At 45.4% G+C, this 27,402-nt stretch overlaps 1 protein-coding gene across 1 annotated transcript in view; it reads left to right on the forward strand.

Annotated features, from left to right (window-relative positions):
* LOC100480825 (A-kinase anchor protein 2) overlaps positions 1-27,402 on the forward strand; it is a 241,415-nt gene that overhangs the window by 205,048 nt on the left and 8,965 nt on the right. The window contains 3 exon segments of the mRNA XM_034664240.1: positions 3,329-4,254; positions 4,256-5,673; positions 22,408-22,586. Coding sequence (XP_034520131.1) covers positions 3,329-4,254; positions 4,256-5,673; positions 22,408-22,586 — 2,523 coding nt within the window.

Below are 27,402 nucleotides of genomic sequence, written 5' to 3' on the forward strand. Positions count from 1 at the left end.
GGTTTTTTTTTTTTTTTTTTTTTTTTTTTTTTTTGCATTGGGGCATGGTTTATTTCAGAAAGGACTTTCCAGTTCTTTTAATGAATGTGCATTTTATCTGAATCTGGAATCAGGTTCATCTTATCTGAAGCATGGAGAAAATTCTAGTCTTTCTAATCTTCAAAGGGAGCAATGAGCATTTGTTGGTTTAAGCAAAACACCATTTAATGACACCAAGCCCAGATTCCTGCCAGATCTGTGCTGTGGACTTTCCAGCCCACATCCATTTACCTGGTGTACTTACGGGTGGCTTTGATTGCATCAGGCCATCTTGCAGGAAGGTAAATTCATCCTATTGAGAATAGAACTCAGGAATTTGCTCTTTTGTTAAAACTGTTGCCTAACTTTACAAAAACTCAGGACCTCTGATGCATGATGGTGAATCTGTAATGCAGCGTTATCTCTTTCATTACTTCTACCCTAATTCGGGTGTAGAGCTGCTACTCCATGAAGTAGATGGAACTGAGTATCAAGAAAAATTTTCTGAATTTGTGGAAAGAAGTGGGAGGAGCCCCTTTGTAACTAACAGGAAGCAGAGAGAGCCACTTCCTGTTTACAGCCTCCAGTGTCTCGATTTTTTTAAACCAATGAATTGGAACGGAATCGTCTCAGATTACACTGGGACTCCAAACTCTGACTTTTAACCAGTAATTAGCATTTTTAAAATCTCAGTTTGACACATCATAGAAGGCATTTCAAGGAACGAGACTCATCATATCTGACTCAAAGAGCTAATGGTAGTTTTTTTTGGACACAGCAAAAACGTATAGTCAGATGCTATTCTCCTACTTTTAAAAATTTTGAATCGGCACACTTGCTACTTCAGAAAATATGCCTTGGAAAGACTTGGTGTAATTTTTAAGTTCAAAAAGAGAAAAGAGGCTGGCAGGGCATTTCCTTGTCCGTCGTCCAACACTTGAACTGAAGCACCAAGGAGAAAGAGACAAGGTGCTCTTGGGCCCTGCGGTGGACGTGGACTCAGGACCTCCTGTCCCTGTGACTAGCAACAGGCGATCGCTATTCAGTCCTCCTGACTAGAGTACATAAACTCCAAAACAGACTTACGGCTTCCTAGGAAGTCCTATTTTTATTAAGAAAAAAGTATTGTCTCCTGGAGCTTATGGTTGCTGCTAATCTCATTATGACCCTACAGAATAAGACTTCTGCATGTTTAATGAATGTTTAATGAACAGATGAATGACTAAATGAAGTATAGAATGAATTATTTGCCTTTTAGCTCCCTTTACTGTTATACATTGCCCTCTTTCCTTTTATGTCAACTAAAGTATTTTATGTTTCAGGAGGGCAGTGATTTTCAACCATAATTCAGTTCCAACAGCTTCCTGCCATTTTCCTACTTTTTTCCCCCCAAAACCAAAAAGGATATAAGAAAAGCTCTACTTATTCCCATAAAGAACGTTAGCAGTAAATCACTGGTCAAATGAGGCTGGGGTGGGAGGGTCACAGATAATCTGACTCTCACTGTAGCAGTGCCTTTTATCTCTTTTTGTTGGTCTGTTTATTTCAGTAATAGTTTTCCATGGAGTGGGCTAATTTTGACCTAGGTTTATTTGAAATTGAATGGCAGCCAGTAAGTTTCAGGCATTCAAATTTTCTGTAATTCTTAATGACCTAGAAGTCACTGGCAATTGCCTTACCAAAACAAAGTCTCGTTAATGTTTTTAAAAGGCAGTAAAAATGTCTTTGACATGCCTCTTGAGTTCATTCTAAAGATAAAAGAACCATCAGTTAATGGTGGTAAAAAAATAAATAAAGATATTAGCATTATAAATATTAATGGTATTGAAGTATCAGACTTGGTCAAAGGCCAGAGCTAGACTGGAAGGTCATCCAAGACCAGAAGGTGTTGACAAATGAATAGTTGTTGTTGTTGCCTGTGACTGAAGAAGGAACATATATTACCTGATTGGATTGAGTCTATAGGGGAACGTAAAAAATGCAGAGTGAAGGAAACCCCCAGTTCATGGAGAACCTTCCAGTTCATGGATAACTATGAGAGTTTTTTTTTTTTTTCCAGCATTCTGACAGCAGTGCAGAGCACATAGGGTGAATTCCCATGTTATTCTAGGTCTCATGAACAAATCCATAATTATGCGCCTTCCTCGGAAGGATTTTGAAATGAATCCCCTGAGAATCATCGTAAGGTGGTGTTTTAACGTTATGTTCTAAGATTTTAAAATCATTTACCATGGAGACAAACGAAAACGATACCATCTTGCAGTTTTGCATGGAAGTTTGTCAATAATATGAGGCACGCGATGGACTTGAGAGAGGAAGACAAACTTGACCAAGGTGTCCATGAAATCCTTGAGGAATACTCATTAATTAATCTCACAATTTATCACTGAATTATCTGAGATAAAGAAAAGTCCTTGGGTATGAAAAAAATATCATCCTAGAATTTGAAAATTAATTTTACTAATACAAATAACAAAATTACGTGGGATTGGTAACTGGTGGAAAAATAGGATTATTTCAAAACATTAAGAAGATGTGGTTTTTCTTATTAAACAATAAGACTGGATTTATCACAGACAGAGCATTTTAGGAACGGGAGAGGAGCTGCTGGCCACTAACTTTTCAAAGCAACACTCACTCCTTAACTAAGGAGTCTTGCTTTGATGCAGTCCCAGAGAACAGAACTGTGCAGTCAGTGGCTTTGGTTATGGTGTTTATAATGCACATGCTGAATTAAGAGCCCTTAGCAATGGGGCACTGTAGCCGTTAAGGGACCTTGGAAGGAATCTACCATTTTCCAGTATTTTATTTTGGAAAAACTTTCCAAGAAGTTTCTTGTCTCCAGAATAATTGAGTTACATCTGGCAGAGAATCATGTTTTCAAGAATTGCTCATGCAAAGGGACCATCTTATTATAGTTGGGGACACACAGATAGGCCTATTACATTTCTACAGTAGTAATTCTGGTACAATCACTATAGAATCTCTTCTACTTTAGAAGATATTTGAACAGTGTCTTCAAATGATCTGGATCTTAATTTACATTGAAATTTAAAAATGGGATTCACATTTATGGAAAGTTCTCTGGATACCGAGTACACAAAACGGAATCTGTAACACTGAGAGGTTTACGTTTGAATCCCACGACAAAAGGGGTATGTGAAGAATTACTAGAAAGGAAATCTCTGTTCCAAAGAACTTGTCATTGTTTCAGTTTTCCTTTGAATGAGTTACCAACTAATTTCTCAGGGTTCACCTCCGTAAGAGATTTAGTATCTAACTCTGACTTTTGTTTTCTTCTTTATTCTAGAAGCCTCCCCAGCTTTCTGAGGATGACATCCGGCTAAAAAACCAGAGAGACAACTGCAGTGCCAACCCCTTGGAGCCTGCAACCAGCTCCCTTCCCCCAGATCACAAAAACATGGAAATTGAGGTCTCCGTTGCAGAATGTAAAGGTGTCCCGGGAATCACCTCTACCCCACATTCCATGGACCACTCCTCCCCTTTCTACTCACCCCCCCACAATGGCCTCCTCAGTGATCACCATGAAGCTCTGGATAACGACGTGGCCAGAGAGATCCGCTATCTAGACGAGGTGCTGGAGGCCAGCTGCTGTGATTCTGCTGTGGACGGAACTTACAACGGTACGTCGTCCCCGGAGCCTGGAGCAGCCATCGTGGTGGGCAGTCGAAGCCCATCTGCCCACGCAGCCGTCCCGCCGGAGCCCATGGAGAGGGCAGCTGGCAGACAGGCCCCTTCTCACATTGAGCTCGGGACCAGCTACTCTGACGCCATGGCAGAGGGTGGAAAAGCCAATGGCCACTCCCCTGACCAGCCCCGAGATCTGCTGGGGGACGGCCTGCAAGCCCCCGCGAGCCCCAGCTCCCCCACCAGCTCGCCGAGCTCGGGCCGCGATGGGGAGCTCACGCTCACCACGCTGAAGAAGGAGGCCAAGTTTGAGCTGCGTGCCTTCCACGAGGACAAGAAGCCCTCCAAGCTCTTTGAGGACGACGAGAATGAGAAGGAACAATACTGTGTCAGGAAAGTGAGGCCTTCGGAAGAGATGCTGGAGCTGGAAAAGGAGAGGAGAGAGCTCATCCGGAGTCAGGCCGTGAAAAAGAATCCCGGCATTGCGGCGAAGTGGTGGAACCCTCCCCAGGAGAAAACCATCGAGGAGCAGCTGGACGAGGAGCACCTGGAGTCGCACAAGAAGTACAAAGAGCGCAAGGAGAGCGCCGTGCGCAGGCCCCGCCCCCTCCCGTGAGCACGCAGACGCCACAGAACCCGCGAAGGACGACATCGTCACCGAGCAGATAGACTTCTCTGCGGCTCGCAAACAGTTTCAGCTCATGGAGAGTTCCAGGCAAACGGCGGCCAAGGGCCAGAGTACACCCAGGCTCTTCTCTATCAAGCCCTTTTACAGGCCTCTAGGGTCAATCAACTCAGACAAGCCACTGACCATCTCGAGACCAGCTTCCATCGGGGGATCTACGGAAGATGGGGGTGCATCGGCAGCCAAGGGGCCGAAAGCCAGCTGTGCCCTGGACAGCCAGTCTTCGGGCGGAAGCCAGGGTAGCACAGCTCCTCAGGGGAAGGAAGGGCCCTACAGTGAGCCTTCCAAACGCGGGCCCTTATCCAAACTGTGGGCAGAGGACGGGGAGTTTACCAGTGCCCGGGCTGTCCTCACTGTGGTCAAGGATGACGACCCTGGGATCTTGGATCAGTTTTCCAGGTCAGTCAATGTCTCCCTGACCCAAGAGGAGCTTGACTCTGGTTTGGATGAATTGTCAGTGAGGTCCCAGGATACCACTGTCCTGGAGACCCTGTCCAATGATTTTAGCATGGACAACATCAGTGACAGCGGGGCATCCAATGAGACCACCAATGCCCTCCAGGAGAACTCACTGGCGGATTTTTCTCTGCCCCAGACTCCACAAACTGACAACCCTTCAGAGGGCCGGGGAGAAGGCGTCTCCAAGTCATTTAGTGATCACGGTTTCTATTCCCCTTCGTCTACACTGGGAGACTCGCCATCGGTTGATGACCCCTTGGAATATCAGGCTGGTCTCCTGGTGCAGAATGCCATTCAACAAGCCATAGCCGAGCAAATGGATAGAGCCGTGTCCGAAACCAGCAAGGGTGGGACAGAGCAGGGACCTGGAGCAACTCTAGAGGCAGCCGGAACTGGGGCTCCCGGCTCAGAGAAGCCTCAGAGCATGTTTGAGCCACCCCAGGTGTCCTCTCCTGTTCAAGAGAAAAGAGAGGTGTTACCAAAGATTCTGCCTGCCGAAGACAGGGCACTCAGGGAAAGGGGGCCCTCCCAGCCGCCGGCGGCAGTGCAGCCCACTGGCCCGGTAAACATGGAGGAGGCCAGACCGGAGGGGAGCTATTTCAGCAAGTACTCGGAGGCAGCTGAGCTGAGGAGCACAGCCTCACTCCTGGCCACTCAGGAGTCCGATGTGATGGTCGGGCCCTTCAAGCTGAGGTCCAGGAAGCAGCGGACTTTGTCCATGATCGAGGAAGAGATCCGAGCAGCCCAGGAAAGGGAAGAGGAGCTGAAAAGGCAGAGACAAGTCTTGCAGAATACCCAGAGCCCCAGGGCAAAGAATGCCCCGTCGCTGCCCTCCCAAACGTCATCCTACAAAACCGCACCAGGTAAGCGACACACGCGCCAGAGACAGATGCTGCGCAGAAAGGCTGATTGCAGCTTCCGTGTCCCTTTGTGGAGCCTCCTCTGTGCGTGGCTAGAATTAGCATCAGGCGGGCACCGACACGAGGGGTTTAGCATCCAGGGACGTGCAACCGAAGTCAGAACGTCCCCTAGAAGAACCCTGGGCCTGGATGGTTTGCCAATTTCCCTGAGGGTGCAATTGCTTCTTTCTGGTTGTTCTGCTGTGGGTTTGCTTTAGTAGAGAGTTGTTCTCTTATTTGAAAGGGCCGCCTCTGGCTGAGGGAGGGGCCGTGCGTGGTGCAGACCTGGCAGAGTGAGCCTATGTGTGGACCGGCTTGCAGTCAGTAGCTTGACCCTTAGTATCTGTAGTTAAATCAAACCCATCTGATTGCGAGATGTGCTCTGCTAACCCCTTCTAAATGCCAGATCCCTTCCTAGCAATGACAGTCATGACCCGGTGTTGCAGATTGACCCATAGAAGATGTTTTTACCCGTCTTCTGTATGATTGGATTTGTCTTCCTTTTAGTCGTCACAATGTAATTGCTTTGGAATCAGGGGTGGTCTCATTCATTCTTGTTCTATGACACATTTGGAGAAATTGAGTTTCTCTATATAAAGGCAGGTCTTTAGTCCCTTCCCACTGCCCGGGCAGCCCCTTTCTTGAATGCTTTGTATAAATGGTTGATGTTAATTATGGTGGTAATTAATGTTGCTACCATTATGGATTAACAGTGTGACCAGTCATTTTTATTTCCCATTTGGATATGATGGCAGTTGGATCGCCACACATCCTTCTGTTGGTGAAGGGCTGTTCGAAGTGTGGTCTGGGCTAGTCCGCGGACTGTTTGTTACCAGTCCACACTGAGAATCAGTACAGATACTGAGAGCAAGCATTTGACAGTTCTTGTTGCAATTTGATATTGCCCTCAAATCCAAGTGCGGAATTTTGTGTTTTTTAAAGTATTGGCTCATGACGGACTGAGGGGGAAACTTCTTTCACTGGAGACCATCTAAAAAGCATTATCCTAACATATAATTGCTGGCATTTGACTTGGTTTATCCAGATATTAATCCCATCTTGACACTTGGCTACCTTCAAATTTACAGTGACTCAAGATAACTCTCTTGATTATTTTTAGATTTGAAATAATCTCAACCTAAAGAAAAATTCCCAACTATCGTACACATATCTTTTATTCTGAACCCTTTGAGAGGAAATTGCCAACATGATGCTTCATCACGCCCAATTTTGTAGAACGTGCCTCAGTTTGGGTTCGTCTGTGCTTTCATGTGAGGACATCAGGTTCTGCATCTTTGGTTATGTTCTCACTCTATCTGATCAGGTGTCCCTTCCGGGGACAGATCTTGACTTTTTTCACATGGTGTTAATTTTGATCACTTGTTCGAGGGAGTGTCTGACAGGCTTCTACAGTAAAATTACTGTGTCCTTTGTAATTAATAAATATTCTGTGGGGAGTTACTTTGGTACTATGTAATCTTTATCCCACCCCTCATCAAACTTTAAATCTATTCATCTATCTGTTTATGTCCATGTGGTCTTGTGGATTCCTATTATATTCAGTGGGTTAGAATCCCTTTCTGTTATTTTTATTCTTAATTTTTTTAGATATAGGTTATGGGAGTCCTTTCAGGCTAACTTCAGCATCCTTTTGACATGTCCTCATTCTCTGGGCAGGTCCTCACTTTCTTTTTTTTTTTTTTTTTTTTTTTNTTTTTTAAAGATTTTATTTATTTATTTTGACAGAGATAGAGACAGCCAGCGAGAGAGGGAACACAAGCAGGGGGAGTGGGAGAGGAAAGAAGCAGGCTCACAGCAGAGGAGCCTGATGCGGGGCTCGATCCCACAACGCCGGGATCACGCCCTGAGCCGAAGGCAGACGCTTAACCGCGGTGCCACCCAGGCGCCCCATGGGTCCTCACTTTCTGATACCACAAGATGTTTCAGTCTCATCTTACACTTTCCTAACCCTGAAATTAGCCATTTCTTCAAACAGCACTAATTCCTTTTTGTGGAGAATGGAATTTAGAAACCAAAATCTGGGAGCTTGGTGTGCTCATTGTTATTGGATTGTCACTGCTCCCAGGCACTCTCAACAAACAGAATTAGAGAATATACACATATTCTATCTGTCTATCTGTTTATCTATCCAACTACCTACCTACCTACCTAAGTTGAAAACCATGAGCTCACCTTGATACCTTTAATTCTAATCTAATACCACAGGGTTCATATTCTCTCCATAGTTGTAACCTCCTTCTTGACAACAAAACACCTGGTTCCTACTACCCTCAATGTATTTATTATTTGATCAATCCCTTCCTCACCTTATGTAACCAATCTCCTATTTTTCTTATCCAACTTGGGCTCCAATACCATGTGCTAGATCACCACTCTCCCCCACCCACCCTGCTGTGGCTCCAGCACACCACTCTGGGCCACTGTGAGTCTTCCACCCCCATTGCAGACACCATCTTGTTGAACCCCTCCCCAGTGGCTTTTGGACTAAATTGTTCATGAAGGAGAGAAAGAGGAAAAGCACGGTGACTTTCTTGGTATGGTTTTTAGTTTCTGTATGTCACAGGGCAATGGCCAGCTGAGTGAGGCAAAGAAAAGTTTCAGGGGTATTTTATATGTGTGTGTGTATGTGTGCTTAATAGAGACTGGTTGGCTTTCCCCAAAGATCCTCAGTTGTCAAGTTCAGTTTAAATTCTTGTGGGCTATCTTGGGATAGAGATGCCAGTGGGCATTCTATATAGTATCCTAGAAAAAGTTTTCATACCACTTGAATTCAGCCCAATCTGAGGAGCCTACTTCACAAGTAAATAACTCTGAAGGGCCTACATAAGAACTCAAAGTCTAGTGCAGGAAGGTTTTTCAAACGTCTCAGCAACTTCTGCTCACATGGAAGGTAGATACAATGGCTCACCTATCAGTTATAGCGGGCTCTACCTGCCTAACCCCCCCCTTTACATCATTTCATTATAAAACCTTCCTTAACATGCACGCACTCAGTGGATATTTTCAGTTTTCTTTACCTCTTAATTGAACTTCCCACTGTATTGTTCCCCTCCTTTATTTCTAGCATGTGGACAAAAATAAAACATGTCAACACTTTCCCCTGTTCCCTGATCTGCTGTGGTCCCTTGGGCTTCCCCACCGGGCTTAAAATAAGACAGGGCTCTATGTTTGCCCTCAGCATCCCAGCAGCCCAGGACTGATTTTCCCCAGCACTTCCCTCTGTGCTAATGCTAATATCCTCTCCCATATCCCCTGCAGAGGGATTGATTCTGCATGGTAATTCATCCAGGCTAGGCTGTGTACTGCAGTGGTCTAACTGTTGTCCTTAACATAGTCATGATAATGATGCATGTGCACCTCATTCCTTCATGTTTATCTCTAGAACATTTAAAGTAGGTGGCAGGGCTTCCCAGAATTACAACATGGATTGAAAAAAACCTGAATACAAAATGTAATTTTCTTTCTATCCACGCCTGGAAGTGTTTGGAGTATTGCTTGGCCAGCTAGCCTCCAAATTCGTGATCGGGGAGGAGGCTGACACATCGTTCTGAGCAGCCAAACTGGACCAGGGTTGGAACTGCTGGCTCGAACTTTGGTTTTGTGAATGGAGATGATGCTAAGTTCCTACTGCAATACTCCACGTCTCCCACCAGAAGAGGTGATTCAGCTGGTTTGTTGCGTAACTCAGCTTAATGATCTGATATTAGGTGATGAGAAATATAATTTTTAACTTCTCCTCTGGTGGAGATCATGCTGGAAACATGCTGAAATCCTAAAACCTAAGGGAAGTAGACTCCACTGAGAGCCAAGATGTCATAAGGAAGAACAACTCTGCTAATTCTCCCCAACCATTCCCCAGGTGTTGAAAAGATAACATGTTTTTGCTTTTAGTTTCCTTGCCTTTCAAAGGTGGAGACGACATTTTTAAAAGGGTACTGTCATTCTCAAAAGCAAGTTATTGGGAAAATTATTTCGGAAATTTTGTTGGCTCTTATGTGATTTTTAAGGAAGAAGTTTCTTAAATAGGGTTTGTGTGACTTTTGCTCATACAGAAGTGAGCAAGGTAGATATAGTTCCTGCCCTCGGGGAACTTACAGTTCAGTGAGAGAAACAACGTCAGACAGGGATGGCAATTTCATGGCAGAGAAGCATGAAAACCTGTAGGAGTCCAGATCAAGGAAGACCGCCTCATTGAGGGTATAAGGGAAGTTTTCCTTTCTTAGGAAAATACCGTCCGAGCTTTGAACTGAAGGAGTAGGAGTTGGGTTCAGGGGTGGGGGAGCAGTTGTTCCAGTGAGGAGGAAGGGCACCTGAGGAGGCCCAAAAGGAAGAAGGAACTTGGTATGTTTGAGGTACTTAATTAAGGTTAGGGTGGGTTAAAGGAAGAAATTTAAAACAAAATGAAAGAATGTTGGTTTGGAGCCAGACAATGAAGAGCTGCTTTACTGAGTCCATTCCACCAGCTTTTATGGAGGTCTTCCTGTGTACAAGAACTTCTGAAGGCATGTTGCCATCTTGACAAAGGCCGTGTGTCATGTGAGAGGCCATGTTCCCAAGAGTGAATACATGTGTGCCTTCTGTTGATAGTACTCAAAAGTAGAGAAGAAAGGAAGCATTCCAGCAGGTGCGCTAGCCACACTTGAAGGTACAACCCACAACACTGCTTTAGACCCCCTGAGGATCAAGTTTGGGAGGAAAACGCAAACTTTTTATTGAAGTTACGATTTGGATCTTTTCAAATGTCTTTTCATGTTAAGGCTGTCAACAGACAGTTCTCACTTTAGCGCCTGTTGTCTATTATTAGATATCCTGGTTTCACTTCCAAGTTGTAGGCATGACAGAGAAACCCAGTTAGTTAGGTGATGATTAGTTTTTAAAAATAGTTTTCCGTTTTCGTGCCAGATGTTGAACTGATCTACCAGGTCAGATAATTTGCCCAGTGGGACGTTATGGGGAGTGGTAAAGCAGAAGGTGTGGATGTTGAGTTCCATAACTTGAAGTGTCTGTTCATGTCTTATAATATATGGAAAGATATGATAGTTATACATTTACAAAGATAAAATTTCCGAGGATTTTCAGTTTCTGGTGTCAGTTTGAATTAAGATTGCACATGAGGTGACATTACGTTATTATAAAGATTAGTGACTGGGTCTTTTTTCTTTCCCCTTCATTATCTTCAAATATCACAAAGTCCTGGACAGAAAAAATATTTATGACAGCACAGTATTCATGAAGGAGAGCTTGATGGCTTATGCCATGCAAGATTAAAAAAAAATTGGATGAGGCCAAGTCTCACTTGAGATGCCTTCATTGCTCCACAGTAGAAGACCTTGTGTTGGCAACTGGTAGAAACATTCTGTCACAGGCCCAGGTGGGAGAGAGCTCTCCTTCAGGGCTATACAGCGCTTCCCTTTCCTGCAGGCGGGCACAGGCTGAACAAGCTGTCGGGGTCCAGCTGGCCTTGTGAAAGTACTAAAGCTTAATGTAGAACATCTTACAGAGCATTATGTCTATTACCATATTTCCTGAACATTCTCTGGTGACACAAGTCTAACCATGGTGCTACGTGTTACCGAGACCTTAAAGAGTATACTGTACTAGTTATTTCACACACATTTTCTCATTTTTCATTTGCTCATTTAATCCTCCCATCAATCTTCTGAGGTGTAATACAAATTATCCAGGTCCTTCAGGCCAGAAATATTCAGAATTTTTCTGATTTCAGAAAAGCCATAGAGTGTATAAACTATTATTTAGAAAAGCAATGCAAGGCATATACTATTACTTAACCCACCCGGGTGGGGTCTGGAGCAACTCCCTATCATTAAGTTAGATTTCTGCTATAAAACTTAGGAAAACTTGGTTAGATTGAGTGGGATAAATAAAGACTAAGAAGAGCTGCATGCTGGGTCTTGTCATATTTTGTTGCCAAATAGGTTATAACTTGGTTTTCAGAGCTTTGTTTGGATTTTGAAACTGGACATAAGAGATTGTGGACCTATAATAATATTCCCCTTTCAAAGAATTAATATCAGAGTCCAGAGAGATTAAGTAACCTGCCTGAGGTCACTCAGCCAGGAAGTGGCAGAGCCAGGTTCAAACTCAGGCTCATTTGATTCCGAAATCTGTATTCTTTTTATACGCTTTCGTGTCCTCTGCTGAACCTGCCTCTCTGCCCTGGAGGTCTACAAGGTATGTAACAGCTTCCCTCTCCAACCTACAGTGACTGAGCTCTGTCTCCTCCCACCTTCTCTCATTCTAAGGCCTAACCCCTGAATTGTCTTGGGTCCTTCCTGCCCCCTGCTTTTGGGAATCACTATAGCTCTGAAATGCTCTGCTCACCGTGGTCTGGGTCAATGAGTTTGCTCCCAGAGGCCATAAGACAGTGTTGTCCTAGTGACCCCAAGTGGTTCCAGAACTTAACTCCAGTACTCAAAATCACAATGGCAAAATTGCTGGTGCTGTCCAAAGAGCTGACAGATGGCAGAGGGGACGACCATAGTGTGTGTCAGCTATCTAGCCTGATGGCTCGCGTGAGTTCTTGCTGAAAGTTCATTCCCCAGAAAGAAACACAGGCATTCACTCCAGAAACAGGCCCATTCCCTGAAATCGTTCAGGAATTGGGTATGCAAACAAGGAATCAGTTTCTTAGTTTGAGGACGAGCAGAAGTTAAGTGTTCATTCCATTAACTGAACATGTTTGGTGGAGTGGGCCAAAGCCAACTGTGTTTACTAGTGGTCATTGAGCACCGTGACTGCTTTCTGCTGTTCTCTTTTGCTCAAGGTTGATCCTTCTGCCTTGGACCAGAAGCTCCCTGTGTTTTACTTCATCTGAACCCAGCAAATATGTTCATTCTTTTTTAAGATTTTTATTTTTTATTTATGTATTTAGAGTGTACAGGTGGGGGGAGGAGCAGAGGGAGAGAATCTCAAGCAGACTCCATGCTAAACGCAGAGCCCAACATGGGGCTGGATCTCATGACCCTGAGATCATGACCTGAGCTGAAATCAAGAGTCATATGCTTCACCAACTGAGCCAAGCCAAGTGCCCCAAATATGTGCAGTTTTAAAAATGCACGCTTGGGAAGGAATGGTCAAGAAAAGGCTAGATTGAAGGAATGTTTGGCAAGGGGTGAGTGTATGTGATGAAAGCGCTTCTCACATTACAGAATTCAAAGTTCTTTTTTAGACATCCTCCTCCAGGGTTGGAAAAGAACAGCTGCCATGGTAAAACCTGTCAGCCTCGCTCCCAAGAAGATAGGGATTCCCCGTCTTCCTTCCATGCGAAGTCTATGGGGTATGGCTTCTGGGAAGAAGAACTTTGGAAAGGGCACTACATTTCCACCAGTTTGGTTCCTCCCTGTAAGCAAGTCCTTTTGTCACTGCTCTTTGTGCTGGTCATCTGGTATACCCAGAGTGTCTGGGTTGCCTCCCAGTGGGGCTGTAGCCTTTCTGGGGCCACCTCATGGTGTCCTTGCTGCTTGCTGTTGACCCCCATGGGCAGCTACTCCACGCTAAGTTAAGAGAGCAGCTTCCAAAAAATTAGATTCCACCACATGCCAAAAAAGATGTCATCTTGAGCTGAGAAAGAAATGATGAATCGAAGGACCTAATTCTTATAAGATCCCTGCTCTACCCCTGGTAAGAAATATGAGCTAATCAAAGCCAGGCGTGGGAGCAGGATGTCCCCTGTGATCTCTGGAGTCCGGTCAGGATGTGACTACGTCTCTTACTAGCCGTCGTGACTTGCTGTTGCTTCCCTCAGGAGATTGGCATTTCGGATCCATTTGATCTTTGTGAATAAGCTACTACTTACCGGGTGGCCAGCTAGGGGCAGTGGTGGGAGTGTGTAAGACATGCCATGCAAGCACCAGAGAATACCTACTGTATTTCATGTCGTGGTATTTTATTTCTCATGACTTTCCCTGTAAACTTCAAAGGTTTCCCAAAACCTGTGTGCATCTGACCTCACAGCTATTTCCAGCCTGTCTTCACGTATCAAATATAAATTCATACCTTCTACAAAAAAGCTAGTCGGGGGAAATTAGGTGCCTCCATGTGACCGTCACTTCTCTGGATTTATACCCAAAGTTCAAATCCTGACTCCCCTGCCTGCTAACTGTGTGACTGACTTACTTCACCTCTATAAACCTGTTTCCTCACCAGTATAATGGGAATAAGAGAGTACCAACTTCATCAATAAGTTAGAACAATGCCCAGGACACAGAAGGCTCCCCCAAAAAGTTACTGTTTTGTTGTTATAGTTACTGTTACGTTTTAAGAAAAGGCCTAGAAAACCTTACAGAGTTATGTATGAGGTTTCTCTTCTAAAGCTGCTGTGAACCCAAAATAAATGTCAAAATATGCATTATAAAATCTCTTTCTGTTCCTAGTTGTTGTATTTTCATGTTTACTTCTTTAAAATTAAAGTCTCACTTACAAACTCTGGGCCCAGGAAATAGTTTTCAATAGTCAGCTGTGATTTCAGAAACCAAAGTGTATTCGATGACAATCCAATTGCAAGTCCATAAAAATGTTTCCTTTTTTCTTTCCCTTTGGGGGGAGGGGGTAATCGTCACACAGTTGGACCCACCATGTTGGTGGAAATGCGTTTAACAAAAAGATCTTGGTGGGAGAATTGCTACTTGCCGTGATGTCCATTCTTCCTGTTTTAACCTCATTTTTTGCTTTTTTGGTCTTCCGCTAGAGAAGCAGAGCTCTTTTCTTCTAGAGGTTTCACCTTCTAGCCTTGTTCATAGGGGATGACCTAATATCAGCAATTCATCCAACACCCCGACCTTTAAGGAATAATATTTGGAAATTTCTCAGACTTATTTCGCCGGGCAGGGCTATTTCTCATGTCTGAGCTATGCTTACAATCTGAAGATTCATGTCATTGCATTTTCCCACCCCTGCGGACTTCAGAAAAAGAGATGAAAGGAGCAGGGACCAGCTCTTGGTGTGGGGGTCACAGCTGGAACCCCACGAGCTCCCGTGCCCTGGATCTGACAGGCAGGATATTCCCTTTTACTGGGAGGAAATGAAATTGAAAATACAAGTCTGAGCTCATTTCTTTCTGGACACTTGTGAGTCAACTGTCTTAGATGTTTGCAATCTTATCCGTGTGCCGCGTGAAGAAAGGAGGTCATTGAAGAAGGCCTGGCTGAGGCATGGCATCTGGTGGGCGTCTTTGTTCGGTTCGGTTTGGTTTTTAAGTAAGAGTGGGTGATGGCTTTTTCTTTTCTTTTGAGAAATGTAGAAACAAAGGATCTTTGATTTAAGAACTCAGATACCGTAGATATGGAATATAATAATCACCAAAAACATAGCGTTTGGCCAAAATAATTTTCTAAACTTTTGGAACGCATGTTCTTGGCCTGTTAGAAGTTAGCCTTGTTCTTAGAGAAGGAGGGTTTGGGCTGTCAGGGGTGGTGACAGCTGTGTTTTGAGGACGTGCAGCCCTCGCTCGGGTTCCTGGTTCTTTCTGTCTGCCACCCCCGCCCCCAGGCAGCACAGCCTGTCACAGATGCCCGAGGGAAATCCTTCTTGCCTGGAAAATCCAGAAGTGCAGCCAAGGCATGGCTTTCTGTCTCTTGACCAGAAACTGGTTTAATGATTTGTAATAATAGTTATTTATAATAATAGTTTCTTTATAAAACAGAAACAGGAAACACAAATTCATGTTTTTTACCTTTCCAGTAGTGATGGGACAGAGCATTTACTAATTTGGAGTGAGAGGTAGCTGCCCCCCCCCCCCCCCCCCCCCCCCCCCCCCCCCCCCCCCCCCCGCTCCTTAGTCCACCTTGCAGACCTACGGCCTGTGAGTGCCACTGTCGCAGACGTGAACGGTGCTGATCCGGGGCCCTGGCGAGGTGCCAGCTTGTCAGTGAGATGGAAAGGCGTGTGGATTGCCTCGTTCGTGAAGGTTAAAGCAGGCAGCTTTATCTACTTTTCTCAGCATGGCTAATAGTATTTAAAAGAATTTTTTCTGGCTTGTTTTATATTTTAAATTTATTCATGCTTATCATAGGAAAAAACTGGAAACCAAGAATAAAGATAAAAATAAACATGGCTTATCATCCTAACTGCTACCTGCCTAGTTTTCTCCATGCACATACGTGCGTGGAAGATAATATTGGGTTTATATTTGTATTAATTTCTTATCCTTGCTGTGACAAATCACCACAAATTTAGTGGCTTTAACCACACAAATTTATTATCTTACAGTTCTAGAGGTCCAAAGTTTGCGGTGTTTCAGCTCTGGATTGAATTGTGTTCCCCCCACCCCCAAATTTCATAGGTTGAGCCCTAACCCCAATGGAGATGAGCACTTTGTAAGAGGTAATTAGTGTTAGATGAGGTCATGAGGGTGGGGCCCTCATGATGGAATTCGTGCCCTTCTAAGAAGACACCAGAGAGCCAGCTCTCTCTCTGTCTCTGCCATGTGAGGACACAGTGAGAGGTGGCCATCTGCAAAATAGGAAGACAGTTCTCATCAGAACCCAACCATGGTAGCAACCTGATTTTAGACTTCCAGCCTCCAGAACTGTGAAAAACTACATCTCCGTTGGGTAAGTCACCCAGTTCATGGTACTTTGTTAGGGCTCCTCAAGCAGACTCAGATAGTGTCTCCCTGAGCTAAAATCAATGCATTAGTAGGGCTAGGTTCCTTCCAGGGGCTCTTTTGGGCTCCTTCCCTTTTCCACTTCTAGAAGCTACATGCATTTCTTGGCTCATGGCTCCTTCTGCCATTTTCACAGCCTATAGCATAGTGTCTTCAAGTCTTCCTTTCTCTCTCTGACCCTCCTGGTTCCCTCTTATCAGGACCCGAGTGGTACATCAAGCCCAACCGGATAATGCGGGATCGCCTTGCCCACTCAGAGTCCTTAACTTCATCGCACCTGCAAAGTCCTTGTTGCCGTGAAGGCAACATCTTCGCAGGTTTTAGGGATTAGGATGTGGCCGTCGTTGTGGAGGCTAGCATTCTGCTACCCCGGGACTGTTCATCTTACACAGAGTACGGCCACGCGTGCACTTTTGTTTTCTTTCACAGAGCTAATAAGTGGGGAACCGGGATTTGAACCCTGGCAGTCTAGCTCCAGAGTCTGTAGTCAAACCCCTGCAATAGATCTGCTTTTACAACCTGTTGGGTTTTTTTCTTAAAGTATTTTGAGTATTTTCCCATGACCTTAACTATTCCTCTAAATTTGAGAGACTAAAACATGATTTGTGATAACTAAATAATACCTGATTATCTAAATAAGTCAAACTAATTTAACCATTCTCCTGTGGTCAGACATCTTGGTTGTTTCCACATATATGGTTATACAAAAATACGATGGCAAAAATGCTTGTACATAAGCTTTGTGCCTATACTTCATTATGAGCTGAATTTGTGGGAGCTGGTTAAGCCAACTGGTATACACTAGAGAACAGTACTTCATAAACTGTTTTCCTTGAGCTATTAGTAGGGATTTTATGAAATGAGGTTCTCTGGTTAAATGAATTTGAGAAATATTACAACCCATCCTTGAATTAGTGATTCATGGTCACAGTAGCACTAAAACTTTGGAGAAGTCCTCTGGTAAAGAAATCCATCTCATTTTATTTTTAAAGCTGTCTTTAACCTAGTGTTTAGCAATGACTGTTAGCAGTAGTACTACTGCTTACAAAGCTAAGCCAGTAGGACACAATTTTAGAAGGAGCTCTCGAATTGTCCCACCCAAGTGAAGTTGCTTATCTTCAGACACCTTTAAGAGAGTAGTAAGTCTAAAATTACTCTAGATGAGTATTTACCCAAAGAGTATGAAAACCTAGTTCAAAAAAATATGTGTACCCCTATGCTTATTGCAACATTATTTAAAAGAGCCAAACTGTGGAAACAACCCAAGTGTCCACTGATAGATGAATGAATAAGGAAGACATGGTATGAATGTGTACGTACACACACACACACACACACACACGCAATGGAATATTACTCAGCCATTAAAAGAATGAAATCTTGACATGTGCAACAACATGGACGGATCTAGAAGGATCTAATGCTAAGTGAAATAAGTCAGAGGAAGACAGATACCATAGGAGTTCACTCATATGTGGAATTCAAAAAACAAAATGAGTGAAGGGAAAAAAGAGAGCGAGGGAAACCAAGAAACACTCTTAACTACAGAGAACAAACTGATGGTCACCAGAGGGGAGGTGGGTGGGGGGATGGATGAAATAGATGGCGGGCAATAAGAGGACACTTATCGTGATGAGCATTGAGTAACATACAGAATTGTTGAATCACGATATTGTACACCTGAAATGAATATAACACTGTTAACAATACTGACATTTTTTTAAAAATTAAAAAATAATAACAAAGTTACTCTAGATGAACAAAATTCATGTTTATGAAGGAAACTTGAAAATGTCTCCTACCCTTCATGAAAATTCCTGCCTAGGTTTATTCTGTTGGTTCCTTATGTCAAATGTCATAGAACTCACATTGCACCTGCTCTCTGCTCTGTTAATGTCAGGTACCAGCTTTTGGCCAAGACCAACACAGATGTTACCCGAGGTCTTCATGACGCTTTCTGTTCCTGCTGTTTCGCAGGGACAGTGACAGGTGTCCTTCAAGAGAGCTAGTTTGTAGAGTATGCTGTCCGGACGAGGAGCTAGACAGCAGGATGTTTGTCATTGAAAACAGAGGCCCCTTTCAGCAACCATCAGCTAGTCCGTCATTCGCTAAGTGACTAAACACACGGGAGCAAGTTTTGGTGGACAAATTGGGGATGGGACATGTTGGTGCTGGGAAGTGCTATGTGAGATGTGTGCCAGTGAGCACCAAAGGTAACCATCCCTGTTCTGGAATTGTAATGGCGTATGTCCTCTGGGCCAAGGAATTTCAAGGGGGCCTTACAGGGCCATGGACAAAGGGGAGACAGACTTCTCATCACATTCATGTGATGATCTCCGAGACCCCAACAATAGTGGTGTGTGCAGTGTCCATCGCTGGGGGAAGATAGTTAGAAGTTTCTTCACCATCCTCATCGAGAGGACTGTTGGCTTCAATCTTGGGCCTTCTGAGGAAGATGTTGAGTATGGAGCAGATGCCCCTCCAGCTATTTGGCAATCTGTGTGATTCCTGAGATGGCACAGTGCATAGTTTGAACCATACTGGGGGGCAGGATGGTTGGAGATCACAGGGCACAGCAGAGAAGTCCAGCCGAGAAGCCCAGCCAAGCTGACTTGCCCTGATCCCAACCAGACTGATGGCCAGAAGTCCAGGGATGGATCGTGGTGTCTCCTTTCTCTTGGGACTCATGACAGCTTCTCTTGAGGCTATGATGTGGGGTTGGTTAATCTGAAAGCTGTTCTCTGGAAGACCTGTCAACCTCTTTGGAAGTGGCAGTTCCAGACCTGCTCAGCCAGTCTTTCTTACCTACTACTCATGTGACCTCTAGTGGCTAGAACCGGTAAAACTTGCTCTAGGGATGGGTAGTTTTGCTGGAATATCAAAAATAAGCTGGAAAATGTCTTTTAATGTTCAATACTTGACTATGTCTCTATATTAACCCTTCGCTCTCATTATGATTCTCTTTCAGCATACATCCCATCATCTAATTTAGCCACAATCAACACAATTTGTGTTCCAGACCAGCCCCAACTCTGATTGTTACTCTAGCTAACGTTAACTTGGGCTGGCATTAGTCTCTGAGTCTCTGTGGTCTAAACCATTCACAGATGTCATGGCATCGACCCTGACTACATCCCAGGGTTGCTGTAAGGATCAAAGGACATGAAGCCTATAAATAAAATGCCACACAAATGTGCTTGCTATTACTACAAAGTCATTGAGTCTGTGATTCTGTAGACCAAGATTGCTTTATTTCGTGGCCTTGGTGAAAACTTTTAAACTCTCTTCATATTCTTTACTGGAACTTTTGTTCCAATCCACAAGCATTTAACAAGTGGCTGCTATGTATATGTCATAATGTACTTGCTGGTTCATTCAACAAACATGAGCTCCTGCCTTGTGCCAAATACCCAGTGGGTGCTGGGATCCAGCAATGACCAGGACAGACAAGGGACTGCTTTAATGGAGTTTACATTCAGATGAGTTAAGGGATTCATAATGGTTGAAATCATCCCTATCCTGGGTTGACATTATAGTTTAACTGAGAAGAGAAGTTTAAAAAATCAGGTATGATACAAGTCAATATGTGAAAAGGCTTTCATGGAAGTATAAACAAAGTGCCATGATCCAGGGGTCCTACTGTGGTATGTGTGGAAGGGTGAAGTTAGAACAGTGAATATGGATTCTGCTTTCTAGAAGGTTAATACTGGACAGATGACTTCTGGGAAATTATATGGACACCCGTGAAGTCAGTTGGAAAATGATCAACCTGGCAATTTGGTGTCTAGTTCTAGTTCTAGAAGAGTTGCAAAAATCTTATGCCGAATATGCCCTTGAAATCGCTCTCTCTCACTTGGTAGACATATTGTCCTTTGAGATTACAAATACATAGTAACTAGATTCATTGGATGATCACTGTTTAAAATACCATATAAATATTAACTTAGTCCGTATATCAACTGTGTGAGGTAGGTACCTCTAGCATCATACCCATTTTACAGATGAGGACATTGAGATAGAGAAACAGTAAGTAACTTGCCCGAGATACAGCTGCTAAGTAGTGGATTCAAACCCAAGTGGCTGGCTCCGGAGCTGCGTGCTCACCTCTATGCTGTATAATTTCTCAAGTCTTCATTTAAAAAGTCAATGGGAATTTTTAGAGACACATACTAAGCATTCAGGGGTGATACTACCTAAGGTCTAGGGTTGTTTTAAAATATTTCAGCATGAAAAGAGGAAGGAAGGATAGATGGCAAAAGCATGGTAAAATGTTATTATTTAATATTGTCAATGGATCCATAGGTATCATGATAGCATTCCTTTTCCATAATAAAAAATCGAATCCTTTGCTAGTGAATTTGAGAACTTTGAAATATTTATTGCCTTACTGTCAATATCAAAAGACTTTTTATTAGTGATCTGGGTAATTTAGGTCAAGGCGATGAGTTTCACTAAGTTATGATGGAATGATAGGTCTGTAGATAGAGTGCTCTGTGTATTAAAAATGACTTTACACCTAATTTGCCAAATATGATGGCCATATGCCATATGATGGCCAATAAAGATTGATCCTCTTGCCAACAATAATTGACACAATAACAGAATGTTTGAGTTAGAAGGGACCTCAAAGACAGCTTCTCCCCAAATTCTGTTTTTATAACTAGGAATGTTGAAGCTTGGAGATCTTTAGTGATCGGCCCAAGATAAGAGTGGGAACATGAAATGGTTGTCTACGGTCAACATAGTTCTAGTGAATGGACGTGCAAGAATTAAAACCTGGGTTTTCTGAACTCTAGGGGGTGGAGAGGCTGTCCAACCCCCCTCAAAAGGAGCTATGTCCAGAAAAGGGCTGTAGCAGCCCACATGGAGACATGGTCCCCAGGCTTCACTTGTAACTATGGTTACAGCAGGCAGTTGCCAACTTAGAAGGCTAGGGAGGAAGAGGAAGAAACATGAATCACCTTCCACTTAGGAATAAAAGGGGTCAAATGGATCTGTCTCCTCCCCTGGTGGTTTCCAAACTTTTAGGCTCGAATGGCCCTATTTATTTTGTGTGTTTCCTCCATATTCCTTGTTTACACACCCTAGCTGTGTCTCCCGCAATGGGCATAGTTGGAAAAATCATGGCTGTTGCACCTGAAGATACTTCTCAGAGGCATATTTGGGGCTCTGGCAATGAAACCCACCCTGTGATGGGCCAGAAGTCAGGGCCAGGCATTTTCCAAGAGGGAAGGATGCAGACGGTCTTAATGAAAGTGTCTGGATTCCTCGTGGTGTCACAGTTGACCTGATCTCCTTCTCCTGAGAATTCTGGTAGGGCACTTCAGAAAGCTAAAATCTCACCTTTCCCAAGACTGGTGCATGCCTTTCTACAACACCCAACCTGCCTTTATTGGTGTTCCTATCCTAGGGTCTGAGAGTCTCAAACCATATGCTCTCAGGACCCCGGCAGGTAAGGTCAGGAATGAAGCTGGCCAGTGTTAAGACTGGGGTGACCTGGGACAAACAAGCCTGGTTTTCATTCAAATGTTTTGTAGTCCTGTGCTGTCCATGCAGAAAGGCTGGGCAGGCCAGCTGCCCAAGGTGGCTTCTGATATAAGGAAAGAACCTGGCGAGGAAAGCAAGAGACCTGGAACCATCACCAGCACCCTGGGACCTCAGCACAGCGTCCCCTTTGCAGAGCCTGTTTTCCTCAACGGTAAAACGTGGGTTTGTAAGGCTTGGCAGCTCCGCCACCTCTGACAGTAGAATTCTGTTATCTGTGATAGAGGACACATCCCCAAAATAACCGGAGCCAGTGTCTGACATACATTTCCAAAGTGCCTGAGGGCCTCCTTGGTCTGACCAACTTTGTAGCACTGGTGGCCTTGAGGTCTTTGTCGGATTGGTTTGTGACATCATCTTCAACCTTTGGTCCTTGCAGGACGGTGACCAGTACTTAACTACCTTTCTGGTACCGCTCTCTGTCAGAGGTTGCTTTTTGCCAGTGTTCTTTCTGGAAGCGGTCATGAGCAGACGAGCTTAGAAAGGGTGTTCTCTTCGTGTTGTTTCAGGGAAAATAGAGAAAGTCAAACCTCCTCCATCCCCCTCACCTGAAGGCCCCAGCTCGCAGCCTGACTTAGCCCCCGAAGAGGCTGCCGGATCCCAGCGGCCCAAGAATCTGATGCAGACCCTCATGGAAGACTATGAGACCCACAAATCTAAAAGGCGTGAGAGAATGGATGATAGTAGTGTAAGTTTTTCCTCCTTTCCTCTTTCACTTCTCTGAGGGTGAACGTCCATGTGGTGCACGGTTATCCCCGTTCAGGCATGGGTGCGTATGCCATTGTCTGGCCAGCGTCCTGGCCCCGAAACCAGTTCTTAAATGTGTCTGTTTAATGTGCCTGGAGTTGGGTTTGGGTGTTTTGCCTTGTTTCTCAAAAATGTGGATCATGCAAGGAGTGGATCCTTTTGCTGCCAAGTACAGCTGGAACCCACCGGCGAGGCTGGAGCAGGGGATGTTTGGTGTGTAGAAAAAACTACGTAAGGACAGCACATGTGGAGGGACACAAGCACCCTGAAACTATCTCCAGGTACCAGGGAGCTGATTGCTATCATCACTGGCCTGCCCAATAGACGTATCCTTTTTCTGGAGAACTCTGACAATGCCATCCCTTTACTGTCTACTCTGAGCAAACCCCATAGATGTGACACAGTGTGCAGAAGGCTGAATGTGTGTGGGGCTGTTATCAAGCATGTGCATACAGTTTGGCAGGAAAGAGCCATTTCACATGACAGTTAGAAACCACAGGGCTACCCTGCTACCCTCAGTTCTCAAGACCTTGCACGTGACATTCACATGAGCCATGTGAAGGAAGTCATCTGCTCTGGAGTTTCTTTCTCCAGTCAGAGACATAAGGGCCCTTGTTTCACACAGTCTCCACAGCCAGGAGCCCGGGGACCAGCCTCGGGGGCCCATGCCAACTTCCTGGGAGTCTGGTGGCCTCAGTCTTGTACCATTTATTGAAGTGGTCATCCCCCATCCCCACCCAGTTTCACCTAGATCACAAATAGCTTGGGTCCATGGAAGACCCTGCCCAGTTTACTCGGACAGTGCTGGTTTATTCCTGTGGTCCTGGTGTAATTTTTAACAGCATCCCCTTTCACTTTTAAAAAGTGCCCCAGTTTGGATGAGAAATTATTGGGTCATCACCTTAAACTTGAATGCTATGGGCTCACAGTAGGAATCCCATGCCTGCTTACTGCCTCTTGTATCCTGGTTGGCTAAGTTCAAGGGTTTCTGGACTTCAAGCCAGATACTGAATGATGCTTTTAAAATACGTAGTGATAAAGAAAGCGGACACATCTATAGCAGTCTGCTGACTCACTTGGGTCCCCCAGGCTCTCCCTTGGGTTTACACCGAAGCTGCCTGGAACACTGACTCAGCTAGTCTGTTCGGCTGGAGCATTTGGAGGCCATTTCCGCTACAGCACGGTGGGTGGGGCCTGGCCCTTGGTAGCTGCTGCTGGGGTTCCTTCCCCAAGTCCGCAGGACTTCTGCCCATGAAGTCACCTTAGTCAGCACTTCTGCAGCCCCACTGAAAATACAGACTTTACCTTTAAGGTATTTTCCGGAGCCTGTGCTTTTGAAGCTTCATGCTGTAAGTGCTTGTTTCTTCTCTCCCAGCGAGTCCACACCATATCTCAGCAGCTGTGGTGGCAGTTAGCTGAGGGGACCCCTCGCATCCTGGCATGGAAGGGGAAAAGCGAGTGGAACCACTCTGCATGTGACCCGTGCACATGTTTTCTCAGCACAGTCTGCCTCTCTCTCGTGTGTGCCTTTTGTGTCGAAGTGCTGATGTTAGAGGCAAACACTACCCCGCGAAGTGAAGAGGCTGTCACCACTCATTCCACAGACGGAGGCTGGGAGCCGCCTTCGTGCAGACTCAGGACGCAACCAGATTGGATTGCCCCTTGGCATTCGGGAAGCTACTTGGAATTAACATTTCAGCATACAGATTACCCCTCACGTACTCAGCCAAGTGACAGCCTCCCGTCTGTCTTTTTCTCAAGTCACTGGAGAACGTAGTGAAGTTTCCCTGTAGGAACGAACAAACCTTCATTTGTTTTCCTAGCTGATCCTGGCCCCTTCTTAAATTGTCTCTTCTTCCAGAAGGATAATCATAGGGAGCCAGTGGATTGCTTGATGGTTGACTGTGTACCTGGCTTCCTTGCCTCCGAAGCTGGTAGTTCTATTTCCCAGTGCCGTTCACATACGCTACTCTGAGGGCGAAACATGGCTTCTTAGCTCCTTCCACCCTCTAGAAGGCTCACATGGCTCACCTGAGTCTGGTGTCACCTGACACATCCACCTGCCAGTTTTCTTTCCCGTAAGTCACTTGGCAGCACTATGAGTCCCTCACACACGATCAGGACCAAACCTTGTGTTTGCTCGTAGGAAGCAGTGAGTTCTTTCTGACTGGAATGAAGAGTTCTTACTCGCTTGCTAAGGAGAAGAAAGACCTACAAACAAAACGGGGCAGTTGGGATGTATGTGCAGTGATACAGTAGACACATGGCCGTATTGAGCATGAAGGATGGAAGAGAGAGAAGACAGAGGAGCCAGGGGGAGCCACGCCTATAGTTTCCAGGAGGAGTTTTTGCCAACCCCCGAGAAAAACATCACTGCCATTCCAAACAGATTCAGTTTCCCCGCCCCGGAGTAGCGGTGGTCCCTGGAGTCCTGTCCCAGCTCATTTCCAGCTTAAATCTTCCCACTTTATACAAAAATACTGTAGGCAGGACCAGAAGGAGGCCGCTGGCTCCTGGATCTGCCGCCAGGGCATGGTGTGGGGGGAGTGGCAGTATTCAATGGCCTATTCACGTCCCTGAGCTGTCCCTCTCTCCTGGAAACAAGGTGACGGCTCAGAGAATGACAGAAGTTGGGAAATTAAATCCGGACTGTCTTTTGGGATAGCTACCCACAAGTCACTGCATCAGGGATCTTAAGTCACCTGTGGACGTTCTACTCCTTTCGCAGTTGGTGAAAAAGTCAATACCAAGGAACTGGAAAAAGTCCCTTTTCTTGAGAAGTGATCCCCAAATGGCCATCCTTGTTACCAGCTCAGACCTTGAGCAGGGGCCACCCGTGTGCCACATCCTTGCTTTGTGTGAAGTGGTCACCGAGTGTCTCCATGCTCGAGGCTTCAGCCAGGCCCCACTGACTAAGGGACCCCTCGGCGAATTTGGGGGTAGGGAGGTTGCCATCCCCACCCTCACCCTCTTCCCCTGGCTGTTTACCAGCCCTCACAGGACCCTTGTCAGAATTAGAAAAAGGCACCTTTTTTCAGCTGCCCGATGCCCCCCTGCCACGCTGTGAGGGGACTGGGGGGACCCCATTCAACCCCGTCCACTCCTCCACCTGCTGCTTCTGTGCCGTGCGTGCAGCACACAGCCAGATGCAGCAGTCCTGTTCCTGCTGCGGGTTTCTCTTATCTAGAAATGTCTTCTTATGTGCAAGTGTCTCCTTATCTGGGCCTGATGCCATCTCTGGTCCATCATGTAACACACGATGGGCTGATGAATCAGTGTCCTAAAAGGTTCCTTGATGCCTTATAAAGAAAGGGTATTGAGGCAAAAGTGCGCTTCTGGCCAGTTGTTCCCTGAGCCTCAGAAGATGCTGGGTTCTTGAGTCAGTGATGCTCTCGAACAGGCTGGTGGATGTGCTTTCCCTTTCTCGTGGAAGAGATGCTGGCCCGCATCCAAATTACAGCCTCCTCCAGGCGTCCGGCTCCAGCCCCGCTTCTAGCATAGGGTCTGCTCTTGGTGGGTTTTCTGCTCTCTCTCACCCCAAAAATAGTCACTGAGAAGTCTTTCAGTCATCGCTGCCTGTCTTGGAATAAGAGAAGGCCTCCCCTGTTCTCCTGGGTTAAGTCAAAGCTGGGGGCTAGCAGTTACTGCTTTTCTAAGAATTCCTCACACACCTTCCCCCCCAAACCAGGAAACCCCATGGTCCTTACTCTCAGTGAGTGGATGAGGGAGGCCGACACTACAGGCTCCATGGGAAGCTTATAGCCACGATCGAGGATGTTTCGTGCTGCCCAGATTTCTCCTAGCTGCTGATACCCTGTGAGAGGACAAAGAGAATTCGTCAGACCCCAGTCATCAGCCTGGTCATTACAGAACTGTAGTTTTTAGCGCTACATGTTAGAAGCAGTTAATGACCACAGACCTATGACCCCGCCTACCCAGTCCATGGATGCCAGTGGCAAGACCGGGAAATGCCTCCAATGTCCTAAGCTGTGTAAATACAAGGTCATTACCATTACCATAATTCCAGAGGGGGCGGCCCAAAGTCCATTCTTCTGTGCCATTTCCCTTAGCTGCCCATTTTGTTCTGAGCATTTCTTGCAGAGACTTTTAGTTTCCTACAGGAACTAAAGGGTCATTTTAGTTCCTACATGATCACCCTACTGTCAGGAACTTATCACGGCCCCCAAAACAGTGACAAGGACGGCTATGTGCCCTCCCTAGGCAGTGCCATCCACAGCTCAGCTTCTCAGAACCTGCCCCCACAAACCTTGCATCCAAATCATGTCCTGCCTGTGCTTAGGACCCTCTTTTTGTGGGACAGTGGGCTACAAGACTGATGTGGGGCTCAAAGGAACTACAGGAAGAGAAGAGGCTGGCTGGCTGGCTAGATTCGAGCAAATCCATCAGAGACCTTGCTGGTGGGCAGCTGGTTGCATACAGGGGATGGGAAGACTCTTGTTAATTCAAAGCACAGAAAATGGAAGCAACGAATCTTGAATTAACAAAGTATGGCTTATCTGATATTTTTATTAACGAATAGCAGGGTATCTACATCCTCCAAAAGATACAGATTTTTAAATAAACTAATATCAGATGAAGCGAGTCTGGTGTGGGTGTGTGATGGTCTCCCGATGTTACTTCCCCTCCCGCCCACCCCCAGCGTGGTGCCGGTTTCCTGCTGGGGGGTGCTGTGTGAGTGTGTCTCTGCTGTGTACTAACCCTGCTCTTTTCCCTCTCTGCCAGTACACCTCTAAGTT

Source organism: Ailuropoda melanoleuca, chromosome 7 (genome assembly GCF_002007445.2).
Source record: "Ailuropoda melanoleuca isolate Jingjing chromosome 7, ASM200744v2, whole genome shotgun sequence".
NCBI classification, from domain to species: Eukaryota; Metazoa; Chordata; class Mammalia; order Carnivora; family Ursidae; genus Ailuropoda; species Ailuropoda melanoleuca.